Source organism: Dermochelys coriacea, chromosome 14 (genome assembly GCF_009764565.3).
Source record: "Dermochelys coriacea isolate rDerCor1 chromosome 14, rDerCor1.pri.v4, whole genome shotgun sequence".
Classification (NCBI taxonomy): domain Eukaryota; kingdom Metazoa; phylum Chordata; order Testudines; family Dermochelyidae; genus Dermochelys; species Dermochelys coriacea.
In genome coordinates, this window is record NC_050081.1 from 19,573,629 (window position 1) to 19,590,844 (window position 17,216).

General features: G+C 42.5%; 1 protein-coding gene across 5 annotated transcripts in view; it reads left to right on the top strand.

Moving 5' to 3' along the window:
• Positions 1-481: 481 nt before the first annotated feature.
• LOC119843220 overlaps positions 482-17,216 on the top strand; it is a 51,327-nt gene continuing 34,592 nt past the window's right edge. For all 5 annotated transcript variants that reach the window (XR_006275723.1, XR_006275725.1, XR_006275724.1 and 2 more), the window contains exons 1-8: positions 482-635; positions 4,497-4,693; positions 8,131-8,256; positions 9,186-9,311; positions 13,588-13,670; positions 15,400-15,506; positions 16,655-16,857; positions 16,951-17,076. Coding sequence is in view for 1 of the 5 variants with exons in the window: in XM_043497430.1 (XP_043353365.1) it covers positions 13,607-13,670; positions 15,400-15,506; positions 16,655-16,857; positions 16,951-17,076 (500 nt within the window). In the remaining 4 variants the exon portion in view is untranslated. The remainder of the gene's footprint in view (positions 636-4,496; positions 4,694-8,130; positions 8,257-9,185; positions 9,312-13,587; positions 13,671-15,399; positions 15,507-16,654; positions 16,858-16,950; positions 17,077-17,216) is intronic.

A 17,216-nucleotide genomic window follows, 5' to 3' on the forward strand; every position in this document is an offset into this window, starting at 1 on the left:
GCTTTCGTGAGCTACAGCTCACTTCATCGGATGCATTTCCGATGAAGTGAGCTGTAGCTCACGAAAGCTTAGGCTCAAATAAATGTGTTGGTCTCTAAGGTGCCACAAGTCCTCCTGTTCTTTTTGCCACGAGAGAGGGGATGGCAGCTGCTGGAGGGGGATTCGCGCACCCGGCTTGGGGCGCGGGGAGACAGCAGCAGCTGCGGGATCCTGGTGCCCCTCGCCTGGGGGAAAGGTGCTGGAAAAAACGCGGATCAACCCGGGGAAGCTACTGACGGAAGATGCCGGCGCCTAGCCCGAGGCTCGGGGCATAAATTGATCTGGAGGTGGCCAGTCCGACTCCAGCCCTGCCCCCCAAGGGGCGTGGCAAACGGATGGGGGCGGAGCCTGGCGTCCCTTGGGGCGGAGTCTGGAGTCCCCGCTAGGTGCTGAGGATACTGCCAGGAGAAGCGCTGGGTTTTTCCTTGCGCCCTGGCCCTGCCGTGACGTCATCCGTCAGCGCCGGTCTCGCGTGACACGTGCCCAGTGTCTGTCTGTGGTCATGTCGGGAACCGCCCCCTCGCTAGCGCATCGGTGTCTCTTAGTCGGTCCCGCGCGCGTTTGCTGCGGCTGGGGCCGGCAATCCCCGGCAGGAGGTGAGAGACAGAGCGGGGCGGGGGGGGTTCGTGTGGGCCTTAAAGTCCTGGGAACGGGGAGGTGTTCCGAGGTGGGGGAGCCACCACGCGGGGAGGGGCGTCGGTCAGGGACTCTTGGGGGCGGTTGAGAGTCAGGCTGTGGGGGAGGAGGGAGGAGTTGTGAGTCTGTGGGAGCAGCCGGGGAGGCGTGTGGGCGGGGCTGGATGGGGGGCAGCCGTACCAGGGTGAAGAACAGGGTCTGGAGTCTGTGCTCGGTTGTGGGGGAGGTGTTCCCTGCTCTCCCCACCCTCGGGCTGGGTGCTGTTCTTGCATCTCCCCGGTTCCTGTTACAAATGTCCCTGGCTTCTCGTGAGGTGAGGGGAGATGCAGGCAGCAGAGCTAGTAATAATGTTTTTGTCACGGTGCCTGGATTCTGTGGCAGGACGAACAGAGAAGTGGAACAAAGTGGGCGGCAGGGCTTGTCTTTGCTGTTAAAAAACCTTGGAATTTTTTTACCCCCGAGTAACTAACACACTTGAGCTGTCCCAAGGTAAAAAAACATCATGGTACATCAGTTTTATTGTGAGGTTAACTTGCTGAGATCAGCTCTGTCTGGTGCTGATTTCTGTGAATTTACCTCAGATAAATCTGAAGTGCCTTGTCCTCACTGTGTCTTCACCTTGGTGTCGTTCATGTACCTTAGTTACCTTGAGATTAAAAACACAAGTTTTTTGGGGGAATGAAGACAAATCCTGATATTGATGATTGTATTTCTGTTACCTGTGGAAACCCATTAGTAGTTTTGCAACATTAAGGTTACTTGGCATATGTGACTATATGAGAGTACATAGGTACAAATTGGGCTAATATAGATCAAGATTATTCACAAATGGATCAGTGAATTAAATTATTTACTAATGTTCAGTTCAGTATGTCTGCTGGGAAAATAGCACAGCAGGGCACAGGTTATCCAACAAGTTCTTGGAATGTATTGGAGACAGTTTTTTTATTTCAGAAGGTGAAGAAAGCTACTGGGGAGAGGCTATTCTAGATTTGATATTGACAAATAGGGAGGAACTGGTTGAGAATTGGAAAGTGGAAGGCAGCTTGGGTGAAAGTGATCATGAAACAGTAGAGTTTATGATTCTAAGGCATGGTAGGAGGAAGAACAGCAAAATAAAGACAGTGGATTTCAAGAAGGTAGACTTCAGCAAACTCAGGGGAAGCAAGTCCAAGGGAAAAAGCAATTGAAGACAGTTGGTGGTAGTTTTTCAGAGAGACGTTATTAAGGGCACAAGAGCAAACTATCCCACTGCATAGGAAAGATAGGAAGTATGGCAAGAGACTACCCTGGCTTACCCAGGAGATCTTCAATGATCTAAAAATCAAAAAAGTGTCACATAAAAAGTGGGAACTAGATCAAATTACAAAGGATGAATATCAACAAATAACACAAGTATGTAGAGACAAAATTAGAAAGGCCAAGGCACAAAACAAGATCAAACTAGCCTGTGACATAAAGGGTAACAAGAAAACATTCTACAAATACATTTAAAACAAGAGGAAGATCAAGGACAGGGGTAGGCCCATTACTCAATGAGGGGGGTAAAACAATAACAGAAAATATGAAAATGGCAAAGGTGCTTAACGACTTCTGCGTTTCGGTTTTCATCAAGAAGGTTAGTGGTGATTGGATGTCTAACATAGTGATTGCCAGTGAAAATGAGGTAGGATCAGAGGCTAAAATAGGGAAAGAACAAGTTAAAAATTACGTAGACAAGTTAGATGTCTTCTAGTCACCAGGGCCTGATGAAATGCATCCTAGAATACACAAAGAGCTGACTGAGGAGGAGATATCTGAGCCATTAGCAATTATCTTTGAAAAGTCATGGAAGATGGGAGAGATTCCAGAAGACTGGAAAATAGCAAATAGTACCAATCTATAAAAAGGGAAATAAGTACAACCCAGGGAATTACCTTATCGGATTAACTTCTGTATCTGGAAAGATAATGGAGCAAATAATTAAGAAATCAATTTGCAAACATCTAGAAGATAATAAGGTGATAAGCAACAATCAGCATGGATTTATCAAGAACAAATCATGTCAAACCAACCTGATAGCTTTTTTTGACAGGGTAACAAGCCTTGTGGATAGGGGGAAGTGGTAGTGGTATATCTTGACTTTAGTAAAGCTTTTGATCCTGTCTCACATGACTGTCTGTCTCTCAAACAAACTAGGGAAATGGAACCTAGATGGAACTACTATAAGGTGGGTGCATAACTGGGTGGAAAACTTCCCAGAGAATAGTTATCAGTGGTTCAGTCATGCTGGAAGGGCATAATGAGTGGTGTCCTGCAGGGATCAGTTCTGTGTCCGGTTCTGTTTAATATCTTATGATTTGAATTAGATTTGATTAAAATGATTAAAATGATTTAGATAACGGCATAGAGTACTTTTAAAGTTTGCGGACGATACCAAGATGGGAGGGGTTGCAAGTGCTTTGGAGGGTAGGATTAAAATTCAAAATATCTGGACAAACTGAAGAAATGGTCTGATGAACTTCGATAAGGACAAATGCAAAGTACTCCACTTAGGAAGGAACAATCAGTTGCACACATCGAAAATGGGATATGACTGCCTAGGAAGGAGTAGTGTGGAAAGGGATCTGGGGGTGATAGTGGACCACAAGCTAAATGTGAGTCAACAGTGTAATACTGTTGCAAAAAAAGCGAATGTCATTCTGGGATATATTAGCAGGAGTATTGTAAGCAAGACACGAGAAGTAATTCTTCCGCTCTACTCCGCACTGATTAGGGCACCACATTTCAGGAAAATCCAGAGAAGAGCAACAAAAATGATTAAAGGTCTAGAAAACATGTCCTATGAGGGAAGATTGAAAAAATTGGGTTTGTTTAGTCCAGAGAAGAGAAGACTGGGAGGGGACATAACAGTTTTCAAGTACATAAAAGATTGTTACAAGGAGGAGGGAGAAAAATTGTTCTTCTTAACCTCAGGATAGGTCAAGAAGCAATGGGCTTAAACTGAAGCACGGGAGGTTTAGGTTGGACATTAGGAAAAACTTCCTAACTGTCAGGGTGGTTAAGCCATAAATTGCCTAGGGAGGTTGTGGAATCTCCATCTTTGGAGATTTTTAAGAGCAGGTTAGACAAACACCTGTCCGGAATGTTCTAGATAATATTTAGTCCTGCCATGAGTGCAGGGGTCTGGACTAGATGACCTCTCAAGTTCCCTTCCAGTTCTATGATTCTATGTCTGTGTATCTATTTATTTTGTTTGCAAACATTCTCAAAACAGGATTTTGTTAATATTAATACTCTTGAACAAAACAAGTAATTTGAATGTCCATAAACAAATTGTCAATTGGAATCAGTAATGTGTGATGTGAATCTTGAATTACGTATTGTATTTTTATATTATTATTATTATTGTATTTTTTTATTACCAAACACTTTGGGCAACAATCAGTAGGTTGAAAATGTTTGTATAAACTTTTCTGTGAACAATTACCAAATCTTTGCCTAGCTCTAGCAGCTTTGGCGTAAGGTCTGTTACTGTTTGTAAAATCATCCTTTATATTTAAATATGAAATAAATTGATGAGCTTGATTCATGCTCATGAAGAGCAAAACAGTATGTTGCTAAAGCAGAATTGTAAAAATCTAACTGTTCAAAGTATTAATGCTAAACACTTAATTTGGAGCTTTTGGTCGGGAGTACAAATTGAATGTCGCAAAGAATTTGTGAAGTGATTAGTTAAGGTCTTTGTTTTGAACATGTGAAGCACTACGTAAGCACGAAGCATGGTGTATTAATTATGATGGTTACTTTTGCTGACTTTCTTTCTCTTTAATATTTAAAAGCCAACAATGCCGAGAAAAAGATGTGCAAGACCCACAAAATTACCGTCTTCAGAAAAGAAAACCAGGAGACAAATTATTGATAAAAGAGTGGCGTACACAAGGATATACTTGGGGAATCAAATTGGCCGATGGCTGACCTTAAGGGAAAAACTGGATTTCAAAAGTGACACAGACCTTGCAGGATTTTTGCTGGATCTGTAAGTAAAATAGTACCTCACCTGCATGAATATGAAACTAATCACCTTTTGTATTATAATTATTATTTTGCATATTAGATAGAAGTGGTAGAAGGTTCCCAGGATGGTGGCAGGAGAATCCAGGAGGGATTTGCCTTTGATGTCCTGTTCCCCTCAAAATCAAACTCTATCATAGTACCATTTTGGAATGCGGGAATTACCATGCTGGAGGAGACCCGCTGTCTATATTGTTTAGTAGTCGTCAGTATCAGCTACTTTAGAGGAAGGTTCCAAAAAACCCTGCAGTCCCAATTATGGAATAGTCGTACTCCAGGTAGATTGTCTTCTTAACTCCCCAGAGATTGACTTATGCCCTGAAGCTTTCCAAAACTCTTGATTTCGTTTTTAAATTTTTTCTTAAGCCTCTCGATATTTTTGTTATATTTATGTTCAATTCTCTTTTTGAATCTTGTTATGTTTCTGGCCTCAATTATATCTTTTGTCATCAAGTTTGATAGGCAAATAGCGTTGTGTTAAATTTTCATCAATTCTATATTTGTCACCTTTCAGTTTCAGTGAATGACCCCTTGTTGTTGTAAAATGAGAGGGTGAGTAGCAGTGACTGATCTACTTTCTCAGAGCCGGTCATTAGTTCGTACACCTTTACTGCATCTCTTCTTTATTTACCTCCTCTCTAAGCTGTGAGGTTTTTTTAGTGTTCTCTTATGAAGATAGTCCATGGCTGTAATAATTCTTATTGTCCATCTCTGAATCCCCTCTTAGTTCTACTACATCTTTTTGAGATGGGGTGACCAGAACTAAACAGAGTATTCTAGGTAAGATTGTACCATTAGTTAATAGCTATATATAGTTTTAATTATTCTTCATCTTATTCCTTATGCATCCTAACAATTGTCCTTTTCTGACTGCTGCTGAGCAACAGGTCTCCATTGAGGTGTCCATACTGATGCACAGGTTTTTTTCTTGAGCTGGCAGATAAGTTTAAATACACTGAGTTCTCAATTATTCATTCCAATGGGCATTATTTTGCATTTGGCAACACTGAATTCCATCCGCCATTGTGTTTCCCATTCAACTAACTTTATTAGGTCTCTTTGAAGGCCCTAATAGTTTAGTCTTCACTAACCCGAATAATGTTGTGTCATCTGTAAATTCAGCCATATCATTACTCACTGCCTTTTTTCCAGATCACTAATAAACACTCATTCTTGCTGTACTCAACGGTTAACCTTATGCCATGTTGAATATTAGGATTCTTCTTTGAGTGATTGTCCACATGGATTCCATTCGTGCTGTGCATATGTCCCAGGTATGCAATATCATATTCTTTTGGCCAGCAGTGTCTATTGAGGCTGTACCAACTCACTAGATATCCTTGTGCCCCCTCACTGAGGACATAAAAGGCAGAGTGAGTCCAACTAGCTCTCAGTTCCTTCTTACCGCCCATGTCACAAAAGACTGAACCCCTGCAGTTTCCACTTGCTTCTCTGCACATTTCACTAGTATAATGTGTGTGTCTTTAAGATAGTTAATTATTATATAGTTAGTATTAGTCTTTTGTCATTGGCACAAAAAACCTTTTTAATTAAATACTTAAGGGCAGCCCCATCTTCCTTAGTTTTGCAGACCAGTGGTAGAAACTGGCTGGTAGAAACCCACCAAAAGAAGCTTTTCAGCTGAAGTTCAGAACATTGTGCTCCAAAGCCGAAAAGCCTCAGCTGGACTAACTTAAAAAACCTAGTGGGAGAGGTTTGCTTTTTGAGCATCTCAGCACCAGCTTTCTGTCCTGAGAACATCTCAGCAATATTGGATTCTTTGTTAGTCCTGAAACAATCTGAGCTTTCTGTCAGTATCATAAGGGTCTGTCTAGCAGCAATACAGTGGTACGGTTCCTTCAGGGCTTTACTCATGTTTTTTCCCCATCCCTCTTGGGACCTCAGTATAATATTGGCAGAGTTGGTGAGTTCCCTGCTTTGAGCCCTTAGTAACCTGTTCCCTCTACCATTTATCTATAAAATTTGCTTTTTTACTGGCTGTTACATCAGCTTACAGGGTTGGAGAGATTCAGGCCCTCATGGCAGGTCCACATTATACAGTGTTTTATAAGGACAGAGTCAATCTCAGGCCTCATCCCAAGTTCCTGCTTAAATTTGTTTAGAAATTCCATGTAAAACAATTCATTCATCTCCCAGTTTTCTTTTGCAAGCCTCATTCAGCCCCCAGGGAAACTAAACTTTACACACTCGATGTAGTAAGTTAACTGTCTGCGTGTATTGTCAGGACAAAACCAATCAGAAACATACCTCACTGTTAGTGGCCTTTGAAAAGGTGACTGCAATATTAGGTCAAATATCCTCTTGGAAATTATCTAAGTGGGTCTCCAACTGTATAAGGACGTGTTATGATTTAGGCAGATTAGGTCCATTACATCCAGCCATATTAGAGAGCTTGTTGCACCAGAGTTTAGGCAGCCTGCTTGAAGATTGTCTGTATTTCTGAAATCTTCTAGGGCAGCTACGTGTTGCTTGACCCACACTTTTACAGGATGCTTCCCTTTGGTAGAGGCGTCCAGATTGTATCCTTGCTTTGGTAGTGCTGTTCTGCAGTTATTGTTTAAGTTGGACTCCTACACATCTCCAAGCAAAGAGAAGCTTGTTAGTCACAGAGTGGAATCTTGTTCAGTCACTCGAACCAGAAAGAAGTTACTTTACACTAACGTCAAGAGGTTGTCCATGTAGATTCCATGATCCACCCTCATTCCCTGTTACCACAAAATCCTACTCCTCTGGAATTCAGTATTGGCAAAGAAACTGAGGGATGGTTGGGCCCATTCTTCCCTTTGTGGGTGGGTGGGGTATGATGGCATCTAGGATGCAGACATGGCCCAAATAGACATGGCTCGCCAAATAATCTGATCTTGCGTGCATGCAGTCCATGTGTGCCAAGAGTGGAATCCACATGGACAACATATCTCAAAGAACCACAGTTATCTAAGGTAAGGCATTTCATGATTGGCTAGTTCCTTTTTTTTTTTCTTTTATCTCCTTATGCTGTGGATCCGGTTGCACTCAGCAGAGTTTGTGAAGAAGAGGGGTGGAGAAGGATGGGTTTTGTTGAATGGAAGGCTGAACAGGGACAGATGGTGAAGGGGAGGAAGTAAAAGGAGCTCTGTGTGACTCAAAAGTTTGCCTCTCTCACCAATAGAAGTTGGTCCAACAAAAGATATTACCTGACCCACCTTCTCTAATTAGACATTTGATAGTCATCACCCTGACCACTCTGCTTGATTGGTTGTATTTTTTTACCTCCACCCTGTGTCTTTGTGTTTTTAGACAGTAAGGTCTTGGGATGTGGACTGTGTGATCTCATGGCTGTGCAGTGTCTACCATGTTTTGGGTGCTGCTTGAATGTAATTAGCATCCTTTTAATTCTTGTAGCTATGACAATGAAGATCCATTACTTAAAGAAGCAGTAGTCTCCTTACCTGAAGATACGAGAATTGTAACTGCGAAAGAAAAAAGAGATTTACATGATGACTCCTCTTCAGCAGAGATTGTTGGAATGTTAGTGATACTACCTTATTTTATGAAATTGATATTCATAAAAATAAGATGTAGAATACAAGTCTTCTAGCCTTCTCTTAAATTAATTTTGCTTTATTTTCTTATATCAGATTTATGGCATTTTATGCTCTAGCGTATCCTAATAAGGAGAATGTATATTCTTTTAAAAGATGTCCCTTTTTTTATGGTGTTCACACCAATCCCATTGATCTGCCTGTCAGAGTCCCCTTCTTAAATACTGTGTTTTACTCTCCAGGGTTTTAATAAATCTGTTTAATGTAAGTTAAACATCTGCCTGAATGAATGGGTGGAACTGAGCCCATGGTGCTGTTGGCTCTGTTAGAGATGGAGAGGCTGGGAGCAAGTGCCACTATTTCTCTTTCAGGATGTGAGGGAGAGACAAGAAGAAGAGTAGTTAGAGCCAGTGATGCTTTTTCCATATGCTGGGGTGGGGGAACGACGGGTAGAATGCACTCTGAGCCACTGCTATTTTAATAGAACTAGAGATGGGGAGAGTGGGTTGCAGAACAGTCTCTGAACTGCTGCTCCTTTAAGAGAAGGGGATGGAGTGAGTAGCAGAGGGCCTACGAGGAAAGCAGGACCCGGGAGGCCAAAGGCTATCCATATTTCCAGAAGAGGAGCAGAGGCAGCAGAAGAGAAGCAGAGCATGGGTTGGTGGGTGGGATGGGGTAATGATGATGTATTTCATTAGGTGGCTTGAAGATGGGTCAATAGACATAAAATATGCATGATTTTGGCAGGGCGTTTGGCAACCCGAGTATCTCACCTCAGGCAGCAGCTTGAGTTAATGGTTGAGTAGGCATTGTGAGGACATTTTTCAAGCCATGGGACTTTAAAAGACAGCAATTATAAAATTAACATTAAGCTTTCTTAAATATTTTACTAATATCAAACCTTCTGTAATATAGATGTGACAGTGAGGACCAACTGACTGCAGAATCAGCCTGTTCTTTACCACAAAGTAGGGGAATCAGAACTGTGAAAGAAGAGAGGCAATTGCAGGATGACTCCTCTTCAGTACAGAGTGATGAAAAGTTAGTGATACATTTTTTTTTTCCCCCTACATTTTGAAATTTGTAATGAAGTAAAAATATTTTTAAAATATTTGCTGGTATCCAAAATAACTGGAAGGGCCAGGTTTTGTTATCTCCTAGTTACAACCAATGTTCTAAAAAGGAAACGAGTTAACTTGACTATTGAGACGCCTGCTTTTCTTGGATTCTCGCAAGACTGTTGTTTTTCAGTCTGGTATCTTGCAATTTATTGAAAGCAAGAAGTAGCTAATTTTATTGCTCTGTTTTATTGGATGGTGTTGCTTCCTTAAACCACTGGAGACTGGATTTTATATTAAATATTTTTTCTATGTTAGAAATGCATATTACTTCTCCAATTTAAACTGAAATCTGACTTCCCTAGTAATCCAAATTGAATTTGGTTTATTAGCTGAAAATTTCCAGACAATAGTGTAACAGCTTTTAAATGACTCATGTCAAAAAGAAGCTGTGGTGCAATCAAACTGGAAAGAACCTGAAGCAGTTGTATATAATCTTTTCACTCAATGTTTCAAGAGATGCTCTGTCGTGTCTCTTAAAACTTGTTACATACTCAAAAGTAGACTTCTTTCCTGGTCTAGAGTCAGTGAACACATCAACACTTTTTTCCACCAAATGCATCCGATGAAGTGAGCTGTAGCTCATGAAAGCTTATGTTCAAATAAATTTGTTAGTCTCTAAGGTGCCACAAGTACTCCTTTTCTTTTTGCGGATACAGACTAACACGGCTGCTACTCCTGAAACACATCAACACTGCTATCTTTTAAGTCAAGGAGCACATCAGTACTGCTTCTCATTTGGCCAAAATAATTAAAATAGAACCATGTGAGGTGCTATAGAGCCTGCAATCATTGAATGTGTTCCCTCCTCACAGTATGCCCTATCACTTCTGGTCTGTATAGTGAGAAAGTTGGTTTAAAAATTAAAACTAAGTCTCTCTCAAGCAGCAATGCAGAGCACAACAGTTACGACAATGCAAATGATGCTGCTTATTTCAAAAGTTTAAAACGAATGGATTAAACATAATTAATTTTTCAGTTATAAACAAATATGTATATGTTTATATATTCCTGAAAGCATGTTAGACTTTTTCGCAAAATAAAAAAGTCACTCTCCTTGCTGCAGGGAGCTTAGTTTGTGACAATTAGACATATGTAACAAGTGAGCATAAAAATGTTGGAGACTGGGAGAGAAAGCAGGATGAGGGTTATCAAAGTAAGGTTAATTGGCTACATAGATTTGTGGAGTTAGATGTCTTGATATTTCAGTTCTGTATTTCGAAATATTTATTTATACTCACAGGAAGTTAAGGATCAGGTGGTTGACAGGGATACTTTGTGCAGCAGAGCAATGAAGCAAAGCAAAATCAATTAATGATTAACAGATTTAAGACAAAAAGAAAAGGAGTACTTGTGGCACCTTAGAGACTAACAAATTTATTAGAGCATAAGCTTTCGTGAGCTACAGCTCATGGTCTAATAAATTTGTTAGTCTCTAAGGTGCCACAAGTACTCCTTTTCTTTTTTGCGAATACAGACTAACACGGCTGCTACTCTGAGATTTAAGACAGGTAACAATGAAGAGTCAGTTGTGTTGAGTTCTGCGATTTTCAGTGTGATATTGACATCAGAAGGACAGAGTGGATTTAGAAGAGTGCAAGTACAGTGAAGTGCTGCTATTGGAGTAGCTGCTGCTGTTAGCCAATATTGTCTTTTGAAATTCCTCCCTGTATGGCTGTTGGTGTGGACCACAGGTTGCGGGGAGTGTTGCTGCATCTAGTGTGCTCAGTTGGATTCCGCTGTCTCTGGGGTGAGAAGAAGTGAGCATCCAAACTCTTGTCTTCCCAGCAGTGCCGTGCATGGAGTGGTTGCTGCTGTAAGCCACTCAGAGCTGTTGATCTTGAAAATCCAATTCTGAATGGCAGCTGCTGCTGTATTTATAATGTATGCATATAGAGGTGGCGTGTGTATACACACGCTAAATATTTTAAAGCGCTAGAATCAGTTACTTCAGTGACAAAATGTAAGGATACATGACATGAACACACAACAAAAAGTTGTAAAATCACTATTATTAAAAGTGAATAAATAGACTGGGAAGATTAAGTCCAAACAACTGTTTTAATTGAAACAGTACCTTGCTGTGTTTGCAACCCGGACACTGAAGCTTTGCATAAGGACACAAGAGCTGGAAATTCAAACTAACTAATCTATTTGGTTAGGTATGCTGAGTAAACTAAACAAAATAAATTGCATACAGTAAAAAAAATAACGTGGTCTTTTAAATCTTTCCGGTTTTAGTAATGTAAGTGGTTCTCAGTAACACAGATGAAGAAACTTAGTATCTCTAAAAATATCATTTTGAATCTGATATTGGTCCTTTAACATTCCTTATTACAAACTGAAATGTTCTCTGCACCTCTTTTTCTTGACTTCAGAAATATGTTTTGGAGAGATCAAGTGGGAGTGCGGGGGAATGGGAGGGAGGGAGGGAAGGACTTCAGTCATTTAAGCAACAATTTAAAGGTGCACAGAGCAATTTTGCTGGTTTACAAAATCCATTCCATATTGTGAAGCTTACGTAAACAAACACATTAAATATATTTGTTCAGGGCACCTACAGAAACGAGTATAAAACTTTTTCTTTAACAGCCATAGTCTTTTTTAACATACATGCGACAGTCGTATCCAAATATATAAAGTAACTGTGAAAGAGATGGAATGGCCAGACACCACTTACTAACATTCCATCATGTACTACCGATGTCTTTTTAAGTGTGCATTATGACACTTAATGTGTGCACTCCAATGAGGGACTCTACAATCCCTTAAGACGGGCTTGGCAAACTTTTTGGCGTGAGGGCCACATCAGGTTTCTATTGTATGAAGGGACGGTTAGGGGAAGTTGTGCCTCCCCAAAGAGCCAGGCGTGACTTGGTCCCTGAACCCTATTCCACCCCCCCCGCTTCTCACCCCCAAAGGCCCCCCTGGGACTCCTAACCCCTCCACCACCCCCTGGTCCCTGTCCCCTGATGGCCCCTGGACCCTCCACCCCTGGCTGCTCCCCACCGCCCCATCCAACCCTTCTCATTTCTGACTGCCCCCCTGGGACCTCTGCCCATTCAACCATCCCTTCTCCCTCTTCCCTGACCATCCCCGGAACCCCTGCCCCTGACTTCCCCCTGCCGCCCCATCTAACCCCCCCCCCCCTTCCTGACTGCCCTCCCGGGACCTCTGCCCCCATTCAACCGCCCTCTGACGGCCCCAATCCTTATCCACACCTCCGGCCCCTGACCACCCCCTCAAGCTCCCATGCCCCCTTACCGCGCTGCCTAAAGCACCAGTGGCTGGCGGCACTACAGCCATGCCGCCATGCAGCACAGAGCACCGGGTCAGCCAGGCTCTGCAGCTGCGCTGCCCCAGGAGCTCGCAGCCCCCCTGCCCAGAGCATTGCACTGGTGGTGCAGTGAGCTGAGGCTGCGGGGGTGGGGGAATAGTAGGGGAGGGGCAGGGGGCAAGCCTCCCGAGCCAGGAGCTCAGGGGCCAGGCAGGAGGGTCCCGCGGGCTGTAGTTTGTCCACCTCTGTCTTAAGGTAACTGTCAGTTTTAAAGCATATGTGATTCTGCTAGTTAATGAAGTCTGCATTGAAAATATTTCCAATGTATTTAGAGCCACAGTCAAGTCCTCTAGTTTTGAGATTGAGTGAGTAAATGTTGGATAGTCAATCCAGCAAACATTGTGCTGACCAGTGGTATAGCTGTGTGCAGTTCATTTTGCTCAGCTTACATTTAATTTGTATCCATTTGTGTCTACTTTTAATGATTCTTATAAAATGTTATAACATCAGTCTAAAATAGTGTGGCGCTCATGGAGGTAACAATATAATTTAGCCAGTCGACTCGGTAGACTTCCACCAAAGCTATTCACATCTTGACAGTAGAGACCAAGAAAAGCTCCGGTAGGTATGATTATCCCTTTCTTTCTTTAGGTTCAGTTATCCATAAGAATTGATAATTAATTGGTACATATTTTAGTGATCTTTCTAAAAATGTACTTTTAATATGTGCACGGGATACTAAAGAGCCTAAGAAATTACTGTAATTTCATGGTGTCCAGTCTCCTGGATATACAGTAATGTATCCCAAGAACATAGGCCTACCTTTTTAAATACGAGTTTTCTATTCAAAATTATTATTCCTGAATCTTCTATTTCTGATTTTTTCCTAATTTGATTAATTTGAATATTTCCCTTTTAACAGATAAGTCAGCATTCATACAATGAGGTTTCCTGGTATTCAGGTGAAGATTCTACTATTGGCTCTGAATCTGACCTTTCAGAAAGGTAAAATTATTGAATACAGAAGGTATTTCCTTGGTGCATAGTATGAATTGGTACTTTGAAGAGCAGTATATTTTATATTGTTTGTAAAGTATTTACTAAATGTTCTTATTAAATGAATATTAAAATTATATTGTCTCAATGTTTTAAGTTCTCTTCTGGTTCCTGGGGCTGGCATTCCTGGGATATGAATATTTAGCATTCTTCAGGACTTCCTTTAAATCTAAGCACCTTCCACTATTCACTCTTTACTTGTTTGAATGATAACCTTGTAACTACAGTCATGTTGTTTTCAGAGCCTTTGTAGCAAGTATTTGTCTATTTCATACCCATTTGATCATCTATTGTACATATCTCCTACTTTTTAATAGCAGATTTAAGAAATCGTACTGTTTCATGTTCTTCAGGACACTCTAGGCTGTGAAGGCTAGGTGAGCTCTTACTACTCAGACAATTCAGTTTGGTTTTGCAGGCTTTTTTTTTTTTTAATTTTATTTTAATTAAGCTGTTGGACTTCTAAAAACCTACTTCTAACCTTTAAGTCAGGTTTATCAATTCCATGTCAACTTTGGTCACTAGTTCATGGCTGTCAGTCTTTATCTCAAAGCAATTCATTCTTGCTTTGAATAGATCAGACTTTCCACCAGTCATCCAACTCAGAAGCTCCTACTTTGTGATTTGTTTTCATTCTGGTTTTAGGTTCGACCTAATTAATAAGACTGTGAGTAGTCACTGTTTTCATTATGAATTGGCACTTACCAATTTCCCTTGCAGACAGCCATGCTTATCTCTTAACATACATCAAATAAGTCTGAATATTTGCCATTTAGAGTACAGTGTGAGAACTCTTCCTTTAGATTGGCCAGAACTCTTCTGGCATACGACAGAATTAAGTTCTTGTAGGTGATGTGATCCAAAGTCAGTGCTTGAAAAGTAAGTGTGTGTGTGTGCGCGCGCGCGCATACAGATAACCATGTTTACAGAAGTTCAATGCCAAAAATGCAGCTTCCGCTCATTTAGCCCTTAAGTAATAGAAGAAAACAAACATACAATGGCTTACTCTTCATGGCAACAACCACCTTTTTGTTGTGTGTCTGTGCAGTGCTAGCACAATGGGGCCTGGATCCCTATTTGGGCTGTAGGTACTACTGCAGTATCAGTAGCAATAATATTGATTGCAAGAGGAATGTTGTATAGAATGGACTTGTTTTATATCCACGTAGAAGATATTATGTAAAACTTATATTGACTATAAATAAAAGAATAATATCTCAAACTTTTAATTAAGTTAATCACTTAAGTTTTATTTTGGAAGCAGCAGTGAAATGTATTCATTTTTCTGCAGTGGATCAACAAAAATGACCACACTTGCTCATAATTTAGATGGTAGGGCTGGCACTTTATCGGATAGTGGCACTGCAAAATCACAACTTTTTACCACAAAATAGTATTGTGGACTCTCTGGGTTTTATGAATCTGATATGTGCTTATACCAGTAACCCATTTACCCTCTTCCACAAGCGGAACAGCCCAAGTGTCTGGTGAGTTCCTTTCGTGACCTTTTTTCTAGTCACTGCTGCTAGTGTGTGGCATTGAACAGCGTGACAAATACTCAGGCGTGGGCGAGCCGGAGGATGAATGACACTAGCCTGGCTGGGGAGATAGAGTGGTGCGGAGCAGGGAGCTGTGAGTGGGGCACTTCAGTTTACGCTCCCCATCTCTGTGTCTGCAGCGCTTCTCCGCGATGAGCCTCCACGTCCTGCCGGCGGGCTGCCCGGGGTCCGCGCGGCCCGCAGAGAAGCTTGGTCAGCGGCTGCTGCTCGCCTGAAATGCGAGACGGTAAGCGCGGCGTGGCTCTTCCCCTCCCCGCCCCAAGTGTGCGTCATCCGCCTGCGACAGGACTGGGCGGTCACGTGTCCCGTGTTTATCTCGGTTCGGCGGGTCGCGCGCGCGACCTCGTCGCTCTGGGCCGCGCGCACCTGCTGTTGCTGCCGCCGGCGGCGGCTCCGGCGCCGTGACTACCCGCTGGTGAGCGAGTGAGCGGCCTGGCGGGGCGGGGCGGGGCGGGGCGCGGCGCGGCGCGGCTGGGAGACGGGACCCTACCCCGCCAGGTGCCCGGAAGGGATGGGGGGGGGAGGTGGTGAGAGGATTCCGAGGGGGGAGCGGGGCGATGGGGAAGCAGCGCCGTGTGCGGGGGGCGGAGAGGGGCCCCGGGGCACATCGCGTCCCGCACGGGTCCGTCCCGCTGGCACTGCCCGGGCTGAGTCGCACCGCGGGGCAGGGGCAGCGGCCGCTCCGGCGCCGCCGGCAGAGGCTGGGATCTCACCTGCCCTCGCGGTGAGAGCGACAGACGAGGCTAAGGACGGCGCCCGCGCGGGGCAGCCCAAGGCAGAAGGCTCCTGCATCCCGCGAGGGAGCGAGCCGCGCCATGGGAAGAAGAGCTGCAAAATGGGGCAGACGAGGGGGAAAGTGGAGGTTAGGAGTTGCTCCGAGCAGGGAGGAGCTGCAGGAGTAAGGAGAGCCCCGAGAAGGGAGAGAACTAAAGGGGAGTGGAGGGTGCCGGATACACAGGGGTTAAAAAATTTAGCAGTTGATTTTTTTTTTTTCTTAGATGGGGGGAAAATACAAGAAAGCAAATTTTTTTGAAAATCAGCTACTTACACGTATGCGTGCATGGATGTTGCTTATGGTGTATATTGTGATCTATGTTCAGTTATGTATGTGCTCCCCAGAGAGGTGCTGAATCCTTGTTTAAAGTCAATAGGAGATGGAGGTGCTCAGCAGCTCTCTGGTCAGGCTCCAGGAGAACCTTGGTTCTCCTAGAGCCTGAACTGTGTGTAAGCTGATTTAATTGGTATATTTGGTCCTGTGTATGTGTATAAATATTGCAGTGTTTGAAATTAGCGTTTACAGCAATGACTTGGATCACTGACATCTGCATAAATGCCATGAACTGCATTTTTACTATTATTTCTCGGTTTTGTAAGCTTACAATGTCGTTGCCAGCAAAGAGGTGTGGTAGACCTCCTGTACTGTCCTGCTTGGAAAAGAAAAAGAGGAAACAAAGTCTCGATAGAAGAAGAGGAAAAACAAGAATCTATGTGGGAAACCATATTGATAGATGGTTGACACTTAAGGAAAAATTGGATTTCAGAAATGATGCAGAAGTTGCAGGATTTTTACTAGATTTGTAAGTAAAATATCACCACATTTTATTACAATTAAATGAGCCAAAGACTATTCTCAAAGTTAATTTAATACCAAATGTATTTTTGTAATACAGATATGACAACTATGACCCATTGTCAAAAGTATCAATCTGTTCTCTGCCTGAAGATGTGAGAAGAATTACAGTGAAAGGGGAAAGCGAGTTGCCAGATGACACTTCTTTAATAGCAGCGGATGGAACGTTAGTGACATTCTCTATTTTTACATGATTGGTATAAACAAAGTTTAATTTGTGCTTAAAAAGATCACAGGAGAATCTTTTTAATTAAAGTTTAGAAGGTTTTTGTACAGTAAAATCGGCAGTCCATTTTAATAAAATTG